General features: G+C 44.5%; 1 protein-coding gene across 1 annotated transcript; it reads right to left on the bottom strand.

Annotated features, from left to right (window-relative positions):
- Positions 1-1,922: 1,922 nt before the first annotated feature.
- On the bottom strand, positions 1,923-26,184 carry LOC121568028 (tumor necrosis factor receptor superfamily member 19). The gene is made up of 10 exons (XM_041878562.1): positions 25,656-26,184; positions 25,159-25,249; positions 24,722-24,835; positions 15,980-16,158; positions 15,724-15,809; positions 4,905-5,069; positions 4,620-4,745; positions 4,309-4,411; positions 3,569-3,897; positions 1,923-2,723 (listed from the first exon to the last, which is right to left on the bottom strand). The coding sequence occupies exons 2-10, from the start codon at positions 25,222-25,224 to the stop codon at positions 2,719-2,721; spliced, it is 1,173 nt and encodes a 390-aa protein (XP_041734496.1). The 5' UTR covers positions 25,225-25,249; positions 25,656-26,184; the 3' UTR covers positions 1,923-2,718.
- Positions 26,185-27,227: the final 1,043 nt, after the last annotated feature.

Here is a 27,227-nt window from a genome sequence, read left to right on the forward strand (position 1 = left end):
CCGTAGCTTATGCCTGCCCATACCCTAGCCCCACCGCCACCAAGGGACACTGCTGTCTGCCATCTGCCCGGTATAGTTGAAACCAGGATTCATCCGTGAAGAGCACACTTCTCCAGCGTGCCAGTGGCCATCGAAGGTGAGCTTTTTCTCGCTGAAGTCGGTTATGACGCCAAACTGCAGTCAGGTCAAGACCCTGGTGAAGTTGAGCTTCCCTGAGACAGTTTCTGACAGTTTGTGCAGAAATAATTATTCGGTTGTGCAAACCCACAGTTTCATCAGCTGTCCGGGTGGCTGGTCTCAGACGATCCCGCAGGTGAAGAAGCTGGATGTGGAGGTCCTGGGCTGGCGTGGTTACACGTGGTCTGCGGTTGTGAGGCCGGTTGGACGTACTGCCAAATTCTCTAAAACGAAATTAACATTCAATTCTCTGGCAACAGCTCTGGTGGACATTCCTGCAGTCAGCATGCCAATTGCACACTCCCTCAAAACTTGAGACGTGGGGCATTGTGTTGTGTGACAAAACTTCACATTTTAGAGTGGCCTTTTATTGTCCCCAGCACAAGGTGCACTTATGTAATGATCATGGTGTTTATTCAGCTTCTTTATATGCTACACCTTTCAGGTGGATGGATTATCTTGGCAAAGGAGAAATGTTCACTAACAGGGATGTAAACAAATTTGTGCACAATATTTGAGAGAAATAAGCTTTTTGTGCGTATTGAACATTTATCTTTTATTTCAGCTCATGAAACATGAGACCAAGACTTTACATGTTGCGTTTATATTTTTGTTCAGTGTAGTATTTAGTGATTTGGGTCAACCAAAAGTTCTATGTGGTTCATTAAAGTTTTTTGCAGATCTGTGCATATACCACATGTAATATACCATACTGTCTTTCACATATTTTTTATCATTGATGCATATCAATTATGGAAAGCACAAAAACGACATCCTGTAATTCAGAATATTTATATATCATTGTGCAATATAATCTTCAGCGCTTTGAGAATGTAAGTTTGAAGCATCTGCTCCAATGTCCATATAAATAGATAAGTTGAAGTATGTAGACATTATTATTTTTATTTGTATAATCTGCCCATAGATTTACGGAAGAGAAAATACTCATATCTGTGAGCGTTGAATTACATTTTCTGAAAAAGTATGAGCAGTTCATTGTTATTTCCTGTTCAGATCAGAGGGGACAAACACAACACCTGCTATTCCTGTCATTTTGCCAGTGTTTTGACTTAAAGGCAAATCTGTTCCCTCTGTTTTGTCTAAGTGTTCCTGTTATGGAGAGATGGATGGAGGGAGGGGAGGTTATGGGCAGAGAAGGAAGGATAGAGTGACTCTTAGGTGTTGTGAATCAGCGATTTGAGGGATTTCTGTTTAATTCACACAGAGCACGACCCAGACTGTGACGACTAGCTAAATCAAGTATTACCGGCTGTTGCATCTGTTTCAACAGATTCCGCCTGTAATTACCAGGGGCTGAGGCTGCAGCTGCTCACCATATAATGTCCTTACTTGCCTAGCACTGATATCAGACCTGGGGCATCACCCAGCGAGGTGGGACTTACTTCAGATGGTTAATCAAGGTGTGTACATGCTATCAAAGGGAGCGAGCTGGGTAGCTGTAACCACATGTAGGCCTAAAGTCCAAAATATGAAATCGCTAATGGAAGCTTTATTTTCATTACTTGTATCTATCTTGTTTTGAACCAAATCCAATCATATTATTTTGGGGCAAGTGATATCTTGAGTTTCAGAAAGAGACCCCACTGTATATTGAAGTGAATGTAGTATGTGTGATGTACTGATGATTGCAGGTTGTCTGTTGCCATTGGTGTAGGATTTAAGATGGGACATTTCAGTGCTAGCCACTAGAGATATTTGAACAACAATCAAAATCACATAGTTTGTCTTGTTGAAGTGGTTTATTTACAAATATGGACAATCATATCAAATTAAAGTTAATTGTGGAAGTGTATATGCACAACCACCAATACTACAACTGAAAAAAACAGGCATATTTGTCACTAGTCAGTCATGTCTACGTTACAAAAATATTGACCTATTTTCTATTTTACAATATCTACAACAAATTTGATATCACACACAAACATTCCTTATTGTCTTAACTTGTTCAGTATTATCTAGATTGTCTTCAATGTGCACCAGAAATCACAGACGTATGTTTTGACGTGCTTCTCTTAGGCCTTTTAAGGAGATGTTGCCAGTTATTATCTTGTAACAGTGACTTCACGACAAGACACATCAATAGTCACACTGCCACATCTGTGATACTGTTGCTGCTAGTCACCTACATAAGTAGATGTAAGACATTCTTAAGCAGACATCAGAAACAAAGTGGATGGCTTCTATTTACTTTGTACCAGTCAACAGTCATTTTGTCATCATTTCAACTTCATTATATCAGCCTCTGGCCCGGCAACCTCGCGTTGTGCATAGATTTATTTTCAGTCTCTGCTCTTGTGCTTTATTTTGCAGTGAAGTGCTTTTGTTTGCATTTATTTACATAGTCGCTTCAGATGCGTGACGGAAGGCCGTGGGTCACAAGCCGCTTGAAAGAGATTGTGTGCCACACACTTTTTCGAAATTGGTGTGTGGGCTAGTGTAATCTGAAACGTGATCTTTCTGGACTGTTTTCCGGTCCGGGGCGGTTCAAGAGTGGAACATGAGCCAAATAAATCCATGTCATCCTGGAAAAAGAAAGAGTGGAGAAAAGCACACACGGTCATTGGTAATCTATCTACCTAACATAGGCCAGGCAGGGACCGAGTCAGTTAAAACAAAATCCCTTCGCACAACATCAGAAAGCTCGGCTGGGATCGCGGCCTGGCCCTTTCTTTGCTTCCAGTTTCCATGGACACAACACTGTCCCTGCCGATCAAAGGGAGTGCAACAGTTGTGTTTGTGTGTGTTTGAACTAGGCTGTTAGGACAATGTCTCCTCTGTCCTGACGCCTCTGTGTTGTAGCTTTCTACTTGACTGTGTTTTGCTGGGGCTTATGCTGCTCTGCTCTGAGCTCATTCCCACTCACTGGATTCAATCAGTTCAGACAATCTGCTCTGGCTCTGAAGCTCCATTTGGCAGATACACTGAAGCTTTTTCCATAAATAGCGTGTATCTGTTTTAATGGACTCAACCATTTCTTATCAGTGCAATTTCACATTAATCCGGTACGAACCTGCTATGCAGAAGAATTCTGAATAGTTTTTGAGGGGAAGAAGAAGCAGTGATTTTTCTTTCCAGCACATTCCTTTCATGGCATAGTTTAGCTAAGGCCTTTAGTTTCCTGAGCTTAATAGTGTTTGCACTCGCATACTTTCCTCTTTTCTTGACACAGCGAAGAATGGTATGTTACTGTTTTTGTTAATTGCTCATTGGCTCATGTATAACTACTGGGAAAGCTTACCCTAAGTGAGCATCTGAAGTATGTTATACACCAAGCATCGCTCAATTTCAAACTGTATGTACACAGAGGACCATTCTGTCTGTGTCTGCACTGAAGGTCATACATACAGTACAACAAGACACCACTGACCTTCCAGTGAAGATGGCTGCTGATTTGGAAGGAGGACCTCTGTCAGGGAACCAGTCTTCTCCTGGCTCTGTCTAGCCTGTTCAGTTGGCTTCTGTGTGTCCTCACTTGACCTGCAACCCTCCTCCTCTTCCTCATCTTCCTCCTCACCCTCTTCCTCCACATCACACCTCTCTGTGGGTTCTGGGTTGCAGCGGGGTGGTCCCAAGTTCTCAGCATAGTCAGGGTTCTGCATGAGCGGCCATGTCTCGCCGGCCTCTCTGGAGATGCAGGGCTCTGGATGGGCTTTCAGATAGGCCAGGATGTTCTCCTCACAGGGGTTCACGCTATATCTGTAGGGGAAAATGGAGGCCGTGTCAGCAGCATAAATCTCTCCCAGTCCCAGCAGTAATGATCCAACCACAGTCCCAGGGAGGCACTTCTCTGACAGTAATCTCCCAAACAGACCCAAAGTTAACACCATAACAAGACTGTTGTTGGCCTTGTCTGTGTTTCTCTTCCTGTTCTGAACCAGAGGTGTGTAAAGGAATGTTGTTCGGTTTTGCAAACATTATCCACCACAGCAATGGTTTACTGTATGTCTGTCTACACTTCTAGGTCTTTCTGGGATTCCAGGAGACATGATGTCAAACAATATCAGTTGCTGTGCTTGTTATTGGTTCTTCTGACTGTCATATTTGAGCATCCATGTACTAGAATAGATAGTGATTGGTGTTGATGAATTGTGATGTCATGGTCCTCACCCCTCGTTGATGCTGATCTGGGACTGGAAGGGGCTGGTGTCTCTGCTCCGGCCCAGGCTGCAGCTTTCATCACAGCACAGGGAGGGGATCAGGTGCACTGGGCCTGGAGATTACACAGGAAAAACCGTGTGACCGACCGCCAACCATTAGAAAGCATGGATGACCTGGCCAAGAAGCCTCAGTGTACAGTAATGCCAGTACCATAGTGATAAAGTCAAAGACTCCATACAACTTGACAGAGTGACCGGCTTGAGAACCAAGGCTCATAAAGAGTGATGTGAATGTAGAAGCCCACCAGTAATAGGACCTACCACAGGTGTGGCCTGGCCCGTGGTGACACTGGCAGCATGGGCGCTGAGGGAAGTCATGGAGCCTCCGTCGGTCCAGGCACGACAACTCAGCCCCACTATATGGACCGTCCTGGGACCTTAAAGATGCTGAGGTAAAAATACACTTTTTTCATAATGGAGACCCCAAACAAGTGCAAGATAGCAGCTGCTATATTTCAATAGCAAAGCCACCTGTTGGTCCCAATGCTGCACTGAGATTTCCACACCATTGTAATGACTTCTTTCAAGTTCAAGTTGGTCACTCACCGCTGGGTTTCTTCTCCAGCAGCTGTCTCTTGAAGTAGATGACACAGAGGATGAGCAGGGCCAGCAGCACGGTGGCCAGAGCGCTGCAGATGACCGCTGCCAGGGCCATGTCCCGAGGGCTTGTCACCACCGGGGGGATGGGCACCAGGTTCACCCGCCCGCTGCCTGCAGGGGCAGAGATAGAGACGGGAAGAGAGAGACAGTAAATATGAGCATCAAACGTCACCACTGCAGTTCTTCTGACATAATAACATGGGAATTTACAGTGGAAGTTGTAAATAATTTTTTTCAACTGTATAGTTTGAGAACAACTATATTTTAGAGTCGACTGTGTCATGTCTTTGTCTGACCTTGGTAGTACAATCTGGCCATATTGAAAACAAGTATTTTTCTACACCTGAATTATGTGTCCATTCTAGGTTTATGTTTATTATTGGCATGTAGTAGCTGTCTTTGACCCACTGAGTCCTCCAAGGAGACAGGCTCAAAGGAGAATGCCTGGAGTAGATTATTTATTTCTCCCTTCCTCCCTCCCTCCCTCCAGAGGATGAGTTATTACAGTCATTCTTACCCCTACCCCAAGGCCCTCTCATGCCAGTCAGACAGCCCCGTCATTAAGTCTGTGCAGTCTGGCCAGACGTTTGAAACAAGCCTGGTGTGTGTGTGTGTGTGTGTGTGTGTATGTGCGCGCATTCGTGCATGTGTGTTTATCCCATGACTGCAACTGCTGCCACTGTCTAGGATCCCCACCCCCAAACTGTTCACACACTCTCATATTAAGGGACCTGGCCTTTAGGACAGCTTCTCATTAAACACTTTCCCACAAATATGGAATATCAGGGCTTAATGTGCCAGATGTCGCAACAAATTAGATACAATCTCCTTATGCTATATTAGGATTGTGATGATTCTTTATCGGATATAACTATCTGCTTTATTCCTTAACCAAGCAAACAAACTTTGTTGAGGAATAATTTGGTACATGACGGATGTCTAGTCACAAGTTAAACATGTGCAATAAGGCCACTGATATTATCTCAACAAGCAACAGAAGTATGATTGTATTATTATTTTTGGTCAATATTACTCTCCCTCATCACAACAATTACATTCTTATAGAATTTAAAGTGAGTTATGACCTGTGCATAGTTGGAGTGTAGGTTTACATAGAGCGCAAACAAAATACCTAAAGAAATACTATGCCTGCTATGACAAAGTGACTGGCTACTCTCCCCATAGAGAAAATAGAGATTGTGTGAGATCTGTTTAATATCTTTTTTGTTTGAAAAATATTTTTCAATAGGCCCCTTCAATCGCTGTTTGCTTTATAGTACATTAATCATAAAGCAAAGTAGGTTTGGCCTTTTCAAATTCAAGAGCCCTTTGTTACGCAATGTAAACATTACTTTAGCCTTGGCCAAAGGTTTTATATTCCAGCGGGATAGAGGATAGGGGATAAGGGTATTTGTACATTCCATCTGAGGAAGAAAACAATCCCAAACTGCCGGTGAAGCTTAAAATTTCAATATGACCCGGGGGCTAAATAAATAAGCATTTAAATATACATTGTAAACAAACAGGTGATAACGGCTTATTAAAAGAAGATTAGGACGTTTCAGGGGAGATAGGTCTTCAAAACTGTTATGACAGAAACCAAGTGCCATTTTCTAACAGTTTTGACAAGAGAGTCAACAGGAGTGCACTGCTCAGATCAAGGCAAATACATAAATTACACTAGACAGTTTATATAGCGCAATATATGTTGAGATTATTTTGTGAGGATACAGTAACATTCTCCACTAAATCAAACAGCTTCAAAAGAATCATTGGAATGTGCTTCCTATCAACATTTTGGAATGTCCTCTATCAAAGTAATCATAAATTACTTGCTGAAAGATTTGACTGAACACCTACACCCATGCTTACACCTACACCCATGCTTACACCTACACCCATGCTTACACCTACACCCATGCTTACACCTACACCCATGCTTACACAAGCAAGGCACATCATTTTCTCACCATGGTGCAGAAACCCTCTCAGACTTTTTCTTCCACTGTACAGTTGTTGAAACCTCATGTCATGGCCGTCCCGCCTCTGATCCAGCCAGCCCTCCCCACTCCCCTCCGCAGTCAGCTGTGTCTCCCCCACACCCCCAGCCCAGTGGCAGCCCTTATCACTCCCAGACAGCTGCAGCAAACACAGATTAAGGCTGGCCCATTGAGGAGACCTCACCTGCCGATCTTATCAACAAACCGCACTCTGCCAATAAACTGCTCATTTTGATATATGCTCTCCTCTCTCCCTGTTGACTTTTGGAAATGCCAAACTTAAAGCCATGGCCTTGTGTATGACAGGCCACAAAGAGATATGGAACCACCAACCCACTGGCACAGATGTCAGTTCATTGTCTAGTTTTGATGTACATTTGGTTGAGTAGTCAACTAACGTGAATTCAACGTGAAATCAACAACAAAAAATCACCTTGTCATTAGATTTAGGTTAAGACATTTTTGTATCTTACGTTGATTACTTTTTTCAAATCCTACCAGTTTTCCACGTTGATTCAACGTCATCATGTGATTTTTGGGGGGTTGAAATGATGTGGAAGCAACGTTGATTCAACCAGTTTTTGCCCAGTGGAAAGTATGAATGGCCTCTTCTGAAAACTAATGGTGACCCCATCCGCATTCATCACCTGTGAAACTTCTGAGATTTTGACTGGAATTACTTCCCATTGACAAAAAGGTATTGGCCTTCCACAACCATGAGTTTGTCTTTTTGGCTAAACAGATCTTCCTATCATAAATACAGCCAACACCCCTTTAAGTGTTGCAAGAAAAACAAACTAGCATTGCCATGCGGTTGTGGGTTTATGCATTTGCATGGATACTTGATTACGGCAGTGGTGAGGAGCTTTACTGCTCTGAGCGTAAACACTTCACTTATGTCAAGTCTTGATTGGCTCTTGAGTGACTTTGTTTTGGTGGAGTTGATTTTAAGGGTTGACCGCTCTCATTTGGCTTGCGTTGGTTTGCAACTCAATCTAGATCATTTTCTGCATGCTGCTAACGCTGTACTTTTTTTTACAGTCAGTGGTTAGGAAACATGGCATGGACCTTTTGAAATGAGGAAAGTAGAAGTAGAAGAAAATAAAGGTTGAGATAAAGTTGTCTGAATGTAACAAGTTGAGAGATGTGGATGGATATCAGTCGGGTCATGAGTTTTAGGGTCTTGAGTAGCCCTGGCCACAGGCCCTATCTCTAGGAAAAGTGTTACAGTTGCATGAAGAGGTGACAAGAGTCTGCATTTTCTTTCAACAGGCTGACCTGAACGCTTGTGGAATTTGCATCGGATTGCTTCAAACAAAATTGAACTGACTTCCTTTTGTGTATGCTGTGAAATCCTGGTTTGAGATACAAGAGGCCAAAAATATTTATCTGACTGTTAAGCTTCCAACTTAAATAAGATTAATGTCAGGGTGTAGAACAAAAACCAACTCAAAGCCAAAGCAATGATTGTTGGTTTGGTAATAGAAAAAACAGACAAAATTCCCATGTGACCTTGGCGTAAATCTGTTTGGAATAAGTAAAAATGGCGAAACAGTTCTGGAGCTGGGGAGTGGGGGGATTGGGGGGGGGCTACGGCCGGTCTCTCTCCAGCCAACTTTTACAGCTCTACCGTAGGGGTGGGCGGTATACCGGTATGAATGTGAATACCGGTATGACGTTGTGCCATGATATGGATTTTGCCATATCGTGCATATCATGATAAATTAATATATGAAATAAGGCGTTTTTGTTTCGTTCAAAATGTCTGTTGAGTGATACAGCCTAATGGGCTAGTTCAAATTGTTTCTTTTACTAAAAACATAGCCTTTTTTAGCAAAGAAAAAAACTAGAAGCATGAACGTTACACGCAATCTGCCTGCCAATCAAAGTCAACAAACAAGCATGCGCAACTGCAGAGTAAGCGAACATTTAGTGAAGTAAACTCCTTTCGTTAGCAAAAGTGTCCGAAAATCAAGCGCAAAAGTGTAAGGAAGCATTGAGGATGACTGAAGACAAGGAAAATAACGCTATTGAGGTTGATTTGCAGGACGACGAAGAATTGGTTCGAAAAAAGGGGGCCTCCTCTGTCGTTTGGAATTGGTTTGGCTTTAAGATATCCGACCTCGACCAACAAACAGTAGTTTGTTGTGCAAGTTGTGTCAACGCATTGTGCTAGCCAAAGGCAAACAGTACTGTGTAAGTTGTGTCAACGCATTGTGCTAGCCAAAGGCAAACAGTACTGTGCAAGTTGTGTCAACGCATTGTGCTAGCCAAAGGCAAACAGTACTGTGTAAGTTGTGTCAACGCATTGTGCTAGCCAAAGGCAAACAGTACTGTGTAAGTTGTGTCAACGCATTGTGCTAGCCAAAGGCAAACAGTACTGTGTAAGTTGTGTCAACGCATTGTGCTCAAAGGTGGAAACACCAGCAATCTTTTTCACCACCTGAAAACCCTGCATGTGCGCGAATATGAAGAATCTACCAGAATGCGTGCAACAAACCCCCGGAGCAGCGGAGCAAGTCCCAAGACCTCTTCAAGCCAGACCCGCACTCAGCTATCACTCAAGGCATCATTCGTTAGTGGTACTTCCTATGACAAGAAGAGCAAGAAGTGGAATGAGATAACGAGTGCAATTATGTATCACAAAGCGAAAGACATGGAACCAATTCAAACTGTTGAGAAAGACTGTTTAAAAAAGTTGATTCGAACTCTAGACCCAAGATACGAGATCCCGAGCCGTAAATACTTCAGCAAAACATGTCTGCCAGAACTCTACACAGAATGTCGGGACAGAGTTGCCAACGGAATCTGTAATGCTGCATTCTTCTTTACCACTGCCGACTTATGGTCAAGCCGGACCACAGAACCATACATTAGCCTCACGATTCATTACATTGACGACAACTGGAAGCTGCAAAGCAAATGCCTTCAGACATCTTATTTCCCAGACGACCACACCAGAGAAATAATTGCAGCTGGGCTGAGGGAGGCACTTTCATCCTGGGGCTTGAAAGAGTCGCTTCAAGTATGTATGACAACCGACAGCGGATCGAACATGGTCAAAGCATTGGAGCTGAACAAATGGACAAGACTAGGATGTTTCGGACACAGGCTACACATTGCTATTGGTAAGTTTCAACATCCAAAACACATAGAGCTAGGTAGAAAAATATCGTAACTTAAAAACAACTTAAAATGCTGAATAACTATTGTGTTCCTTATCTCCTCTGTTTAAAGTTATAGCTGACTACACTGCCTGATCCTTCTTTTACGTTAAGCCGAATATATACTGCTATGCAAATCTATAATATTCCATTCCACTCCCCATCAGAGCACTTGACAGTCGACCATTAGGATCCGGGTTCGTTAGGGAAGTTACAGCACCAGTCACTATTGTTACGCACGAGACCCATAGAGAGCAAGTCACCTTTTTTATTATTGAGTCTCCTGATTTCCCTGTTGTGTTAGGTCTTCTGGTTAGCACTACACAACCCCACCTTTTCATGGCCGCAGAGGGTTCTCACAGGGTGGTTGCAAGAGTGTCAGGGTGGGTGTCTAGGTGTTTCAGTTGGTGCAACCACGGTGGAAAGTCCAGACACTACCTCCACCGTGCGCATTCTCCCTTAATACCTCGATTTGGCGCACACGTTTTCCAAAACACAGGCGACCGAATTACCACCTCATCGGGCGGGGGATTGCGCGATAAACCTCCGGGTAGACGCTGTGCCTCCCAGGAGTTATGTGTATCCCCTGTCGCAGGCTGAAACGGAAGCGATGGAGACATATGTCTCCGAGTCCCTGCGCTAGGGGTTCATACGTCGCTCCACTTCACCCGCCTCCTCAAGTTTATTTTTTGTGAAGAAGAAAGACGGAGGTCTGCGCCCTTGCATTGATTACCGAGCACTGAACAAGGGGACAATACGTTATAGTTATCCTCTACCCCTCATTCCATCTGTGATCGAGTCAATGCATGGGGCGTGCTTCTTCACAAAATTAGATCGGAGTGCGTACAACCTGTTGCGTGTCCGACAGCATTCAGCACAACCACGGGGCATTACAAATACCTGGTGATGCCGTATGATGTCGTACGGTTTAATGAATGCTCCATCCGTCTTCAAGTCCTTTGTGAATGAGGTGTTTCGGGACATGCTTGGTCGCGGTGTAGTGGTCTACATCGATGACATTCTGGTGTATTCCGCAAAGTGCTGGCCCGACTGTTGGAACAGAAAAGTGTCTGTTTTTCCAACAGTCCGTCTCCTTCCTCGGATACCGCATTACCACCTCAGGTGTGGAGATGGAAGGAGATCGCATTTCAGCCGTGTGTAATTGGCCGACTCCAACCACGGTAAAGGAGGTGCAGCGCTTTATTGGCTTTGCCAACTACTATCGGAGGTTTATCCGGGGCTTTGGCAAGGTCGCAGCTCCCATCACATCTCTGTTGAAGGGTGGGCCGTCCCGGTCCGCTGGTCTGCTGAGGCTGACAGGGCCTTCAGCAACCTGAGGGTTCTGTTCACCTCAGCCCCGGTACTGGCCCATCCTGATCCATCACTACCTTTCGTAGTGGAGGTGGATGTGTCCGAGGTAGGGATAGGCGCTGTCCTATCTCAACGCTTGGGCACGCCAGCCAAGCTCCGCCCCTGTGCCTTCTTCTCCAAGAAGCTCAGCACGGCGGAGCAGAACTACGACGTTGGTGATCGGGACCTGTTGGCTGTTGTCCGAGCCCTGACCGTGTGGAGGCATTTGCTCGAGGGGGTGGAACACCCTTTCCTCGTCTGGACGGACCACCGTAACCTGGAGTACATCCGGGCAGCGAGGAGGCTGAACCCTCGCCAGGCCAGGTGGGCCCTATTCTTCACCCGGTTTGACTTTACACTATCTTACATCCCGGGTACGAAGAACGTGAAGGCAGACACACTGTCACGGCTGTACAACACAGAGGAGAGGCCCATAGACAACACCCCCATACTCCCGGCCTCCTGCATTGTGGCGCTGGTAGTGTGTGTGATGGACGCGGACATAGAGCGGGCGTTACGCACAGAGCCATCTCCACGTCAGTGTCCAGCTGGGCTGCAGTACGTGCCTTCTCTTGGCCGTGACCGTCTGATCTATTGGGCACACACGTCCCCCTCCTCTGGTCACCCAGGTATCGGTCGTACAGTGCGCTGCCTGACCGGAAAGTACTGGTGGCCTACCTTGGCTAAGGACGTGTATGTCTCCTCCTGCTCGGTGTGCGCCCAGAGTAAGGCACCTAGGCACCTCCCAGCGGGTAAGTTACAGCCCTTACCAGTTCCACAACGGACATGGTCCCACCTGTGTATGACTTTCTCACTGATCTTCCCCTCTCTCAGAGTAACACCACCATCCTGGTCGTTGTGGACCGCTTTTCAAAAGCCTGCCGCCTCCTTCCTCTGCCCGGTCTCCCCACGGCCCTGCAGACTGCGGAGGCCCTGTTAACTCACATCTTCCAGCACTACGGAGTACCAGAGGACATAGTGTCTGACCAGGGTCCCCAGTTTACATCCAGGGTCTGGAAGGCGTTCATGGAATGTCTGGGGGTCTCGTCAGCCTGACCTCTGGGCTTCACCCCGAGAGTAATGGGCAGTTGGAACGGGTGAATCAGGATGTGGGTAGGTTCCTGCGGTCCTACTGCCAGGACCGGCCGGGGGAGTGGTCGGTGTTCTTGCCATGGGCAGAATATGCCCAGAACTCTCTCCTCCACTAACCTATTGCCCTTTCGATGTGTTTTAGGTTATCAGCCGGTTCTGGCACCGTGGCATCAGAGCCAGACCGAAGCTCCTGCGGTGGATGACTGGTTTCGGCGCGCGGAGGAGACGTGGAATGCTGCTCACGTGCCCCTCCAGCGTGCCGTGCGTCGCCAGAAGGCCAACGCTGACCGCCACCGCAGTGAGGCCCCGGTATTGGTACCGGGTGATCGGGTCTGGCTCTCGACCCAGAATCTGCCCCTCCGCCTGCCCTGCTGGAAGCTGAGCCTGCGGTTTGTGGGGCCGTTCAAAGTCCTGAGGAGGATAAACGAGGTTACATATAGGTTATTACTCCCTCCAGATTACTGTATTAACCCCTCGTTCCATGTGTCTCTCCTCAGGCCGGTGGTGGCTGGTCCGCTAAAGGAGTCTGAGGTGCGGGAGGTTCCCTCGTCCCCTCTGGACATCGAGGGGGGCCCCGGCGTACTCCGTCTGTTCCATCCTGGATTAGAGGCGTCGTGTGGGGGGCCTTCAGTACCTCGTGGAGTGGGAGGGGTACGGTCCGGAGGAGCGGTGCTGGGTTCCGGTGAGGGATATCCTCGATCCCTCCCTATTGCGGGATTTCCACTATCGCCATCCGGCTCGCCCTGCTCCGCGTCCTCCTGGCCGCCCCCGAGGCTGGTGTCGGCGCGCTGCTGGAGCTGCACGTCAAGGGGGGTAATGTCACGACTTCCTCCGAAGCTGCCACCTCTCCTTGTTCAGGCATGCTTCGGCGTTCGTTGTCACCGGCCTTCTAGCCACTGCCGCTCCTCATCTCATCATTCCATTTGATTTGTCTTGTCTATTACACACACCTGGTTCATATCCCCTCATCAGTACCTGTATAAGTGTTCCCTCTGCCCCCTTGTCTTTTTGTGTGATTGTTTATTGTGGAGGATAGAGAAGCTTGGTGGAGCTCCGTGTATTTTGTGTCGCCGGGATATTTCCCCGTGTGCCTGGTATTTTCCAGTGCGAGTGTTTTGACACATTACTGCGTAACTCTGTGTTTCAGAATAAATCCTGTTATTCTGTGATTTACCCTCCTGCGCCTGACTCCTTCGAAATCACCTCATCACAATGTTTCATATTTGCACAGGTTTACCACAGAAGTTAAAAAATAAAAATAAAATAAAAATGGCAATGTTTCTATAAGGTAAAAGCAAGATTTTGTCATTTATTAACGTTGAAGGGCTCATAAAATTTCTAAAAAAAACTTTTTTTTCTTTTTTTCAGTATATCGTGATATTATATCGTTATCGTCCGGACAGTGGAAAATATCGTGATATTACTTTTAGTTCATATCGCCCCCACCCGTACTCTACCGTGACACAGAAAAAAACTCCAGCAGATGAAATACATTAAAGCGACTGAAGGAATCCATAAAACACAATCTCATTTTTACTCTGCCCCAGAAACTGGCCAGGAGACAGAAGTGCGTTAAGATTTACGGCCTCCTCCGAAAGCGGCCTCCCTGCACAGCTGCAGCTTCACCCCGGGCCAGTGTGGCCTTTTAGCATGATCTGCCCTTTAAGTTTTCACCACCCTCCACAAGATAACACTGGAGGAAGAGAGATCAAGACTTTCAAACATTTGGAAGCATTCCACTGAGACTCCCTATAGTAACTACCAGCATTGCTCTCTCTGGGACACAATGGCAATTTTGATTCATGGGCCTCTGCAATCAAAATGGCAAGCCAGACAGCCAGCTAAACAGACAGACAGACGTGCATAGCTTAGATGTCCCAAGGCCCATGTTCAGGGTGATTTCATATGGTTTAGTAATATGTAGACTCTCTCTAACTAACACTGCATGCTTTACAGTTATTGTTTTAAAATAAATATTTATTGTCCTATCCAAAAATGGTAGTAGTAAAACTAGCTCATTTTGAGGGTGTGACACAGCTTTACTAAATTGACGCAGATTATTTTCCATCTCCAGAAAGAGCAAATGTAAACTGAGTTTGTGAGTTCAAGTTGTCTGATATCCTGGAGACGTCTTCATTTATCTAACAGAGGGGTGCTAGACCTGGCTGGACGGCTCATACACACACGCTGCCAAACCTTCTCAAGGAACAGCTGCGGCCTCCACAAGCATCAGGAAGTCACACTAATTTACCAAATGTATAAGTTAGCTAGCCCACTCTCTCTGTGTGAGTGCCGAAAATCATAAGGTTATACTTAACCACTGGTAATGGCCGGAAAAAGGTGGCTAATGAGATGTAGTAGTGGCCTACTGGAATTAAATCTGCTGCTTTGTGAACAAAAACCCCTTTAAGAAATGCTTAATAGACCTCCGTGGATACACAGAAAGTGCTAGCAAATTGCACTACAAAGTTGAAGAATTTCCTCTGAAGATATACTGTACATCATGTGACACTGCGCTTTCTTATTTAATTCAAGAGCTAACTAAAGAAGCCTGATGTGATGCAATAATTTCAACACTAGTATTTCAAAACATTGCAGCTCCTTTTTGTCTTGAAATATGTGGATGGAGGTTTTCCGCAGTCCCTGAGAATGGAGCGATGATAGTGGGTCGTATGGTCCCAGCAAAAATAATCCAGCTCTGGCAAGACCGACTATTATGCTAGCAGTATCCATTTCAACATTTATGGGCCTGCTTGTAAAACTAAGCATTTACTTGGGCATAAAACATAGTTGGCTGGCTCAATGAGAATTTACTGAATGAACAATGATTTTCTCCACCCATTGGGGTTGTGGTTCTGATTACTCTAAGTGCCTTGTGCTGGCATGTTTTAGATTAAGGTATGTGCTTTGTTATGGCATTATGGCCTGACACATTTTTGGGGTCTTGGCTGTACTTTTAGCCTGGAGTTCAACAGTTTTAGCAATTCATGATTTTCTCAACTTCTCATTCAAGCTACGGATATTACTTATTTTGTCTATAATTTCACAGTTTACATTCCTTGGCCTGATGTGAATGGTTCAAGTTATTGAGAACTTTTCCTCAGAGGCTCTTCTGATGTTACACAACTTGTAGTAAAGGAAGAGAAAGTGAGTGCTCACAGTGTGGTTCATATGGAGGTGGAGGGTCCCCACATGGTATGCACTCCATATCTTGGAATCCGCTCAGCTTAGTTTTCCTGTAAAACCTGTTAAACACAACATAGCATTGGTTGTTATGAAAGTTCTCATAAATCTGCTTAATTGATTGTGTGCAGTAATGAACCAATACTTTGACCATTATCTGTAGTAACAGAGTAGTAGTACACTGGTAGTAGAAGTAGAGTAGTTGTTGGAAGTGATTAAGCTCTTCCCTCACCCAGGCAGACAGTCTCCGCACACAGCATTTCTGGTGGTGGAACAGTTGCCCTTCTGGAAGCGGTTGTTCAGGCCACAGTCCAGGCAGGGCTTACACTTCTGCAGGCTCCTATCCTCTTTGAAGCGGCTGCTTCTGCAGGGCACACACCGGGCATCCTCTCCGTAACCAAAGCCACATTCCTGGAGGGATTAACAGGAGAAATCCCCCGGGTGAGAGGTGGGGTTGGGGGCAGCTGGAGAAAGGCTCTGAATGTGGGATACCAGGGTGTCTAGAATTAAAGAATAATCTTGGCTTTCAAGATCATAAGGTAACAATGGTCTGACTCTTTTGAGAGTCCATCTTACACTGGTAATAATCTCCCTGACTCTCTCAGAATCAATGCGTGGCCTTCCGCTGCAGGCCCCAGAATGGCCAGGTTTTATTGCAAGTTTATTGCTGGGTTTATGTGCGACTGGTTCTTTCTGGAACAACTCAGTCAGTGTCCTGGTGATTGAGAGGCCAGTATATGTAGGCAACGCTTCAGTTAGCTAGGGGGCAGCGATTATGGAGAGGTGCACAAGCGTAAGAAGTTGAATTCCTCTCCTGGTCTCTACAATGGGCACTGCACTTTACACATCCCATTACTGAATGAGTGATCTAATATGGAATCAGCTCAGTTGTCAGGCTTTAACCCCTATAGCGAATCTAAGATGGAAAATATTACTGGATCCATATTGGATATACAGTATTATCACCCTGTATATATTATCTATTTAACCTGAGTGTATCTGTTTACTATTGGATTAATGGGTACACCTCATAAAATGGGGACAAGAGAATATAGCCTATTCTGTTTTAACAAAAAATATATAATGGGGTGTACAGTGCCTTGCAAAATTATTCATCCCCCTTGGCGTTTTCCCTATTTTGTTGCATTACAACCTGTAATTTAACTGGATTTTTATTTGGATTTCATGTAATGGACATACACAAAATAGTCCAAATTGGTGAAGTGAAATTAAAAGAATTACTTGTTTCTAAAAAATCTAAAAAATAAATAACGGAAAAGTGGTGCGTGCATATGTATTCTCCCCCTTTGCTATGAAGCCCCTAAATAAGATCTGGTGCAACCAATTACCTTCAGAAGTCACATAATTAGTTAAATAAAGTCCACCTGTGTGCAATCTAAGTGTCACATGATCTGTCACATGATCTCAGTATATATACACCTGTTCTGAAAGGCCACAGAGTCTGCAACACCACTAAGCAAGGGGCACCACCAAGCAAGCGGCACCATGAAGACCAAGGAGCTCTCCAAACAGGTCAGGGACAAAGTTGTGGAGAAGTACAGATCAGGGTTGAGTTATAAAAAAATATCTGAAACTTTGAACATCCCACGGAGCACCATTAAATTCATTATTAAAAATTGAAAGAATATGGCACCACAACAAACCTGCCAAGAGAGGGCCGCCCACCAAAACTCACGGACCAGGCAAGGAGGGCATTAATCAGAGAGGCAACAAAGAGACCAAAGATAACCCTGAAGGAGCTGCAAAACTCCACAACAGAGATTGGAGTATCTGTCCATAGGACCACTTTAAGCCGTACACTCCACAGAGCTGGGCTTTACTGAAGAGTGGCCAGAAGAAAGACATTGCTTAAAGAAAAAAATAAGCAAACACGTTTGGTGTTCGCCAAAAGGCATGTGGTAGACTCCCCAAACATATGGAAGAAGGTACTCCGGTCAGATGAGACTAAAATGTAGCTTTTTGGCCATCAAGGAAAACGCTATGTCTGGCGCAAACCAAACACCTCTCATCACCCCGAGAACACCATCCCCACAGTGAAGCATGGTGGTGGCAGCATCATGCTGTGGGGATGTTTTTCATCGGCAGGGACTGGGAAACTGGTCAGAGTTGAAGGAATGATGGATGGCGCTAAAAACAGGGAAATTCTTCAGGGAAACCTGTTTCAGTCTTCCAGAGATTTGAGACTGGGACGGAGGTTCACCTTCCAGCAGGACAATGACCCTAAGCATACTGCTAAAGCAACACTCGAGTGGTTTTGGAATTCAATTGAGAATCTGTTGTATGACTTAAAGATTGCTGTACACCAGCGGAACCCATCCAACTTGAAGGAGCTGGAGCAGTTTTGCCTTGAAGAATGGGCAAAAATCCCAGTGGCTAGATGTGCCAAGCTTATAGAGACATACCCCAAGAGACTTGCAGCTGTAATTGCTGCAAAAGGTGGCTCTACAAAGTATTGACTTTGGGGGGGGGGGGGGTTAATAGTTATGTTTTTTGTCTTATTTCTTGTTTGTTTCACACAAAAATAAAATGTTGCATCTTCAAAGTGGTAGGCATGTTGTGTAAATAAAATGATACAAACCCCCCAAAAATCCATTTTAATTCCAGGTTGTAAGGCAACAAAATAGGAAAAATGCCAAGGGGGGGTGAATACTTTCGCAAACCACTGTATGTAGTAGGTCTATTTATTTTTTATTTTATTTCACCTTTTTTTAACCAGGTAAGCCAGTTGAGAACAAGTTCTCATTTACAACTGCGACCTGGCCAAGATAAAGCAAAGCAGTGCGATAAAAACAACACAGAGTTACATATGGGGTAAACAATACATAAAGTCAAAAATACAACAGAAAATATATATACAGTGTGTGCGAATGTAGTAAATTATGGAGGTAAGGGGGGGGGTGGCCTTCCTAAGCCAGGATTCAGACACTGCTAGAACATCAGGGTTGGCGGAGTGTGCTAACGCAGTGAATAACTCAAACTTAGGGAGGAGACAAGGATATGGAAGGATATGAGTACAGTGGAGGTAAACCTAAGCGTTGGGTAACGATGAAAGAGATAGCATCACTGGAGGCACCGATTGAGTCGGTCTCTGCGTGTATGGGGGGTGGGACAAAGGAGCTGTCTAAGGCAGGTTGAGCTGGGCTAGGGGCTCTACAGTGAAATAGTACAATAAGAAATAACCAAAACAGCAATAACAAGGCATATTGACATGGGAGAGAGGCATAAAGCAATCACAGGTGTTATTCGAGAGAGCTAAGACAAAAGCTGGTAATGGTGACAAAGTTTGGGCTGAGGCTAAACATAAACAGGATGCGGTACCGTATAAAGGAACAGTCCAGCAGACATCAGCTGTATAGCTGAGTTATCATAAGGTCCGGTGAACAGCAATAGGAGAGTTCTGAGGTAGTTCGGGGGCTGCTACAGCACTGGCGAGCAAGAGGCCCGGCTTGCGTGTGCTAGCGGGCCGGGGCTAGCAGATGGATCTTCGTGGTCGACGTCATAACGGGAAGCCTGTTGAAACCACATCAGACGATTTTGTCGGCAAACCAGTCGTGTTGGATCGGCGGGGCTCTGTGTCAACACTAGGAGGTCCCGTCCAGTTGACAGAGAGGTAGATAGCCGGGAGATGGGCCTGGCTCGAGGCTAGCTCAAGGCTAATGTGTGCTTGCTAAGGGGCAATGGTAATTAGCCAACGACAACAGCCATTTGGTTGCAGCTAGCTGGTTGCGATGATCCGGCGCTAGGGTCCAGTGATTCCGGCAGAAAATCCGATATGCTCTGGGTCGATAGCACGCTGTGCAGACTGGCCGACAAATTGTCCAGGCTAGAGCTAGAGCTGGCTGGTGGGTAGTGCAGGCCACAGACAATGGTGAAGACGCTAACGGTGGCTAATAGCAAGTAGCCATTCGGTTGCAGCTAGGCTAGTTTCAGCTTAATGTTCTTGATAAAAGTTATTAAGAAATAATAGAATCCTTTCCACGTTGGGTGAGGCGGGTTGCAGGAAAGTATATTTAGTTAAAGAATGAAAAGTAAAATTGAGAAATATAGACAAAATAGACAAAAAACTAAAAAACGTGCAAGGACACAGAAAAAAACACGACCGCACTGCTACGTCATCTTGGATCAAATGATGTCTAGTGTTATTGCGATTCCTATTCGGCACTATATAGTATTTATTTGGCACACAGAGGCTGGCAACCTTGATTTCATATGGTCATAGGAACATTTACATTCCTACTGATCATCGCATCCCACGCCAAGTTAAAGGACCCTGCTGGAATAACATCAGTCATTGTATTGTCTGCAGCAGCTGCCCCCGTCCACTGTTGCCACACTGCATTCCCAGCCTGACTGATGGGTGGGGGGAGGCTCATATATCATTAACGTGAAGGTCAGATTCAAACAGGGCACTTCTCTCCTTGACCTTGTCACGTTTCACCGCCTGGGCATGCAGTCGCACCGGAATGTGGGCACAGGAGCCCGGGGGGTTGGGCAGACTGGCGAAGAAAGAAAAAAAAGCGTGGCAAAGATGGGATCCCGTGATGGCCCCACAGAGTCGGGGCAGAAGATAGGAATTTGGCCATTTCAGCCAAACACATATGAGACGACATTGGACCTTGGCTCTGGCCGGAGGAGAGCTAGGGCAGGGCTGCAGCTGTTGTTGTGTGCTCTCTATATAAGGACCTTCACACCAGCAGTGCAGGGAACAGTGGAAAGATGAGAGACAGAGCGAGGGTGAGAGAGAGAGGGCGAGGGAGAGGGGGATGATGACAACGGAGAGAAGGAAATAAAGTTAGAATTTTGATTCATGGAGGATGGTGAACCCTGGAGCCTGGGTTTCTCCTAGTGCACGCCACGGAAGGCTAGCTGCTGCAAAGCAGTCAGAGCAGAGCTGTTTAGAGTGGTTTTGGACGGAGGAGCGTGGTCCGACTTCCAGATGAAGGGGCCCTAGGAGGATTCATCCCCACAAAGCTGAGCGCTGGCACACTCTGTCCATGTGGCACTGCATGGCAGTAGAGGGGCTGCCACTTACACAGGCCAGGGCCCAGAACAAAAGGAGCACTCAGCCAACTTGTCACCTCTCCAACCAGGCAGAGCTGTAACATCCAGGAATGATCTCATTCAGTCCTTTGTCCTGAGTAACAAAGGATCAAAACAAGGTCTAACACCCTGACCTGTTCAGGTGTCTAATGTGAGAAAACATATTTGGTAATTGGATGGATACATATTTTTTTTTTTACAATATAGATGCTGTCAAGGTATCCCATCTTTGGATGCAGCCAGGAATCACATAATGCTACTATCTCATTTCAATGGAGCTAATTGGGTATAGGCAAATTATCTTTCAAGTGCGTCATTACTTCCATGGGTTTAGGATGACCTAGCCTCAAAGTGAGCACAAAAGCTAGTGCTTACAAGTCTCATTTTACTCCTATCACCAGATCTAGTTTTTGGTGAGCACAGAGGTAGAGCTGTGTGGAGGGGAGAGAGAGAGAGCTGGCTGGGGTTAAAGCATGTTCAGACAGGGAGATAGTTCAGAGATTAGGAGGGAATCACAAGAGTCTCGGGGGGCAGCAGTCATCTGATCCAGTAATGAATGAGCTCGGAAAACAATATGAGTTTGTTAACGCAGTGTGCCATCTAATGTTCTCCACACACTGCCACCCTCTTTCAATGTCTAGTGTCTACAAATCGAAGACATGTTGCCTCTTTGCCAGTGGCTTAATGCAAAGTTCCCAGCATGCATGCACTATATGTGGGGCAGTCATTCCTGTATGTATATATTGTTTGGAATCATAGATTTGCTCAAATGTGAAGAAATGCTGGATGAAAGACAAGGCGAAGACTTCTGTAATTTCTGAGGATTTAATAGACAGAAACCTGTGTGATACTCAGAAGAGCTTGCAACAATCTGACCCTCAATGCCAGGAAGCTTAATCAACATTAATCAAGATTGTTGTCGAGACCACTCGGGTCAGAGTGAATCGTATATTAGCTATCTCTGTCATTTGAAACTTCTGGTGGCTGAATGTAGTTCTTAACAGTATGTATGTTTGATATGAGGCCAAAAGACAAAGCAAAAAAGACAAAGCAACCCTTGCTAGCTAAAAAGTTATTGATGAAAATGACAAATATCAGATCATTTTAATAAAGGACTTCCCTGATGCTTTGGTGGTTCCCTGAACGAAGAGCAAATTTATGTTTGTGATGTTGCTTTGCAACAATACAGGCAGACATCCAGAAGAAGGTATAATCACATTCCATATATCTCTATGGCAGCCACACAGCCTTATTAGAGCCTCCCTCCACTGTGAGATGGCTTCCCGCTACCACTTAGAATGAATGAGGCAGCCAATTATTAACCAGGACCCCAGGGCGTCAAGCATTCATGGCTGTTGAACTGGCTGTTGAACATGAGGCCCACTGAAGCGTACCACCACTGACTGCATGTCTGTGTGTACCAAGATAAAAGGCAACCTGGTAGAAATGTGTGTGTGCAACAGATGTTACGAGACAGCAATTTAGTATAAGATGGACGTTTTTTTTTAAATCTGTGCTTAGCTGAGCATATGTTTAAGTGGTAGGAGGAAAAGCATTGCTAAACTAACTTTGCTCATGGCCTTCCAACCCGTTTCTACACAGCCCACACAGAACACCATGTCTTTGGCAAGAATAGTGATAAAAGGCATACACCTCTCACTGTACAGCAAGTGTATGCATGGTTTCTTTCAAACAATGGAGACAATAACTTGGACAGGGAACTTGAGGAAAAACAATGGAATCCATTCAGCAACAGAGGGTCGAAGTATGGGTGTGACTGATTAAAGAGCGGTCAGTGTTCTACAAAAGCCATTTGGCCCTTTTCTCCATGAAACAGAGGAAGTCATAAATAACCTCTCAGTCCCCTGGATAAGATTCACTATTCTAAACACTGGGATCCATTCTATTCATGAACGCATGAAAAAGCTTTTTTTTGTTTTTTTTTACCAAGGGTATATCTTATCCAGAGGTTATTCAGGTTTAGGAAGTTACAACATGATTTAAGTGATCTATTTGTATCCAGTTTTATCATGGTTTTAGTCTCTTTCCTTTTTATAGATCAAGGTGAACAGTGACAAATGTTTTCCTTTCAACTGTGATGAAGTATGCTATAAACGGATTCAACTGAGGTGGAATCATTGGGACAACTACAGTTGAAGTCGGAAGTTTACATACACTTAGGTTGCAGTCATTAAAACTTGTTTTTCAACCATTCCACACATTTCTTGTTAACAAACTAAAGTTTTGGCAAGTCGGTTAGGACATCTACTTTGTGCATGACACAAGTCATTTTTCCAACAATTGTTTACAGACAGATAGTTTCACTTATAATTCACTGTATCACAATTCCAGTGGGTCAGAAGTTTACATACACTAAGTTCACTGTGCCTTTAAACAGCTTGGAAAATTCCAGAAAATGATGTCATAGCTTTAGAAGCTTCTGATCGGCTAATTGACATCATTTGAGTCAATTTGAGGTGTACCTGTGGATGTATTTCAAGGCCTACCTTCAGACTCAGTGCCTCTTTGCTTGACATCATGGGAGAATCTAAAGAAATCAGCCAAGACCTCAAAACAGAAATGGTAGACCTCCACAAGTCTGGTTCATCCTTGGAAGCAATTTCCAAACGCCTGAAGGTACCACGTTCATCTGTACAAACAATCGTACGCAAGTATAAACACCATGGGACCACGCAGCCGGCATACCGCTCAGGAAGGAGACGCGTTCTGTCTCCTAGAGATGAACATACTTTGGTGCAAAAAGTGCAAATCAATCCCAGAACAACAGCAAAGGACCTTGTGAAGATGCTGGAGGAAACAGGTACAAAAGCATCTATATCCACAGTAAAACGAGTCCTATATCGACATAACCTGAAAGGCCACTCAGCAAGGAAGAAGCCACTGCTCCAAAACCGCCATAAAAAAGCCAGACTACGGTTTGCAACTGCACATGGGGACAAAGATCGTACTTTTTGAAGAAATGTCCTCTGGTCTGATGAAACAAAAATAGAACTGTTTGGCCATAATGACCATCGTTATGTTTGGAGGAGAAAGGGGGACACTTGCAAGCCGAAGAACACCATCCCAACCGTGAAGCATGGGGGTGGCAGCATCATGCTGTGGGGGTGCTTTGCTGCAGGAGGGACTGGTGCACTTCACAAAATAGATGGCATCATGAAGAAGGAAAATTATCTGGATATATTGAAGCAACATCTCAAGACATCAGTCAGGAAGTTAAAGCTTGGTCGAAAATGGGTCTTCCAAATGGCCAATGACCCCAAGCATACTTCCAAAGTTGTGGCAAAATGGCTTAACGACAACAAAGTCAAGGTATTGGAGTGGATTTCAGAAAGACCTCAATCCTATAGAAAATGTGTGGGCAGAACTGAAAAAGCATGTGCGAGCAAGGAGGCCTACAAACCTGACTCAGTTACACCAGCTCTGTCAGGAGGATTGGGCCAAAATGCACCCAACTTATTGTGGGAAGCTTGTGGAAGGCTACCCAAAACGTTTGACCCAAGTTAAACAATTTAAAGGCAATGCTACCAAATACTAATTGAGTGTATGTAAACTTCTGACCCACTGGGAATGTGATGAAAGAAATAAAAGCTGAAATAAGTCATTCTCGCTACTATTATTCTGACATTTCACATTCTTAAAATAAAGTGGTGATCCTAACTGACCTAAGACAGGGAATTTTTACTAGGATTAAATGTCAGGAATTGTGAAAAACTGAGTTTAAATGTATTTGGCTAAGGTGTATGTAAACTTCCGACTTCAACTGTACATTTCCCACATATTTTTAAAGTCTGTATGTAAAGTGCAGTACATTTAAGGGCACTCTTAAGGAGGCCATAATTTATTGATGTCTAAGTTTTACTGTCTATATAGGGTACATTACTAGGCTTCAAACCTTTGATAGCTCCTGCCCCGCGTCGCACTGCTTGCAGGGTTTACAGTTCCCAAGCTGATCCTTGTACTCCTGTTCCCTGCATTCTCTGGTCTCCTCCTCCGCCGTTACAGGAACCTGAGAGGGAATAATCATTTGATACTGAGCAGCTAGGGATTCCTGCCTTTCATCACGCATTTCATCAGTAAGAGATAATGTGAACTGAGTCCAGAGCGGGCGTAAACTCCTTACAATAGTGCCACTATTTTACCCTCAAACTATGTAGACTACTATATCTGTCCATCCACACATTGATGTCCTGCCAGATCTGACAACAGTAACTTAGAATGGAGACTATTACAAAGTCTACTATACGTGGACATTACAGATCGGACTATAAATGGCCTATCAAAAGACTGGTATCACACTAGTTGGGTAAATTAAATGTAGAAAGGACTCACCAGAGATGAGTATATTACATGAAACGTCAGTAGAAGTAACCAGGTGTGCCCAAACATCCAGGACATTGTGAGGGGTTACTGTGGAATGACTCTGTAAAAGAGAGAGATATAGTATGAAGATGTGCATTTCTATTCTGTTCAACAACAAAAAACAAACATAAAGGAATATTGTGGAACCTCGGATTGGTGTCAAAAAGCCCAATGTATGGCCAGTGAACATTTGCACAATACTCATGAGCAGGTAAATTATATTTGTTCTCAGCCACTTTTATATTTGTTCTCGCAACAACTACATTGGAACATTGTAACAATGTTTTTGATGAGATAGTTGATATATTCAGCGAGGACAGTGATGCGTCATCATGCCTCAAACCAGCCAGGGATATGACAGAATTATCTTATCAAAATTCAAAATATGTATGTTAATAGTTTCAGTTTGTTGAATGTTTCAAAATCATATAGGCTACAAAACAACTGCAGCCCTCTTTACGTTTTACCTGGTATGTGCTTCTGTAGTCTGATCGGTTCTTTAGTTGTCCTTTCCCTGGCTGAATGAGCGTAGTTTCAGACAGATATCCACTCCTATGCGTTCTGCATAGGGCTCCAGACCATTCCAGCCATGCGATGTGCTTGCTGCTCCGCTGCGCTGCTCCAGACCAGACGAATCCCCGGATTGAGGACAAAATCAGCGTGGAGATCAAAGGCAGGGGATGGCTGCGATCTAAACCATGTAATCTGATCTGTGATCGGCCACTAGGCCTACATCAAAGCGCAACCACAGGGCGGACACTTGCGCTACAAACAGGTCATTATGATCATATGACAATAACCTCACAAGTCGATACACTTGCATGCAAGATAGAGGGATCATTCAAGTGGAAATGCAAAGAGTTTGCAAAGTGCAAGGCGTCGAGATCTGGTTGTGTTGTTATTCCGCTTCCAGCGTCGCCTCCCTCTGTGCGATCCCTGGTCTGTTTGTTTGGTTTATCTGAGGGCTCGCTGTTTGATGCCAGGCTTGGGTTTGAAGTTGAACACAGCCCTCAACATTCCCTTTCATCTCAATGAGCTGCAGATGCCATGACGTCACTCCGCTGGGATTGGTCGGGCCGACTGTCTGCAGGGTTTTGAGAGGAAACCAGTGCCAGAAAGTTAACAATCTGAAAGAGGCTGAGAGCAAGCAAACTGTCTCTACTTTATGGTGGTCAGTTTGGATAAGATAGGCTACAGTAGCTACCCTTTATGTTGAGAGTTTATACAGGGTTTATAACCAGCTTATAAATAGTTTATAAGATGCTGATAGACGTTTGTGAATTGCAGTGGTGTAAAGCACTTAAGTAAACATACTTTAAAGTACGACTTAAGTAGTTATTTGGGGTATCTGTACATTACTTTACTATTTACATTTTTTGACAACTTTTACTTTACTACATTCCTAAAGAAAATTCTGAACTTTTTACTCCATACATTTTCCCTGACACCCAAAAGTACTCGTTACATTTTGAATGCTTAGCAGGACAGAAATGGTCCAATTCACACACTTATCAAGAGAACATCCCTGGTCATCTCGACTACCTCTGATCTGGCGGACTCACTAAACACAAATGCTTTGTTTCTGAATGATGTCTGAGGGTGCGGCTGACAATGCGCAAATAAAAAAAACACGAACAATTGTGCCAACTGGTTTGCTTAATATAAAGAATTTGAAATGATTTATACTTCTACTTTTACTTTTGATACTAAAGTAAATTTTTGCAATGACATTTACTTTTGATACTTAAGTATATTTAAAACCAAATACTTGTTTACTTTTACTCAAGTAGTATTTTACTGGGTGACTTTCACTTTTACTTGAGTCATTTCCTATTAAGGTAAATGTATCTTTACTTTTACTCAAGTATGACAATTGGGTACTTTTCCCACCACTGGTAAATTGTTAAAATAGGTCAAATCATTAATGTTGCCGCTTAAGCCTAAATTATTAGGGCAACAACATTGACCTGACCAATAATATCATATAAACATTTACAATTGACCTGTAAATAATGTATGCAATTATAAACAACCTATGA

This window comes from Coregonus clupeaformis, chromosome 6 (genome assembly GCF_020615455.1).
Source record: "Coregonus clupeaformis isolate EN_2021a chromosome 6, ASM2061545v1, whole genome shotgun sequence".
NCBI classification, from domain to species: domain Eukaryota; kingdom Metazoa; phylum Chordata; class Actinopteri; order Salmoniformes; family Salmonidae; genus Coregonus; species Coregonus clupeaformis.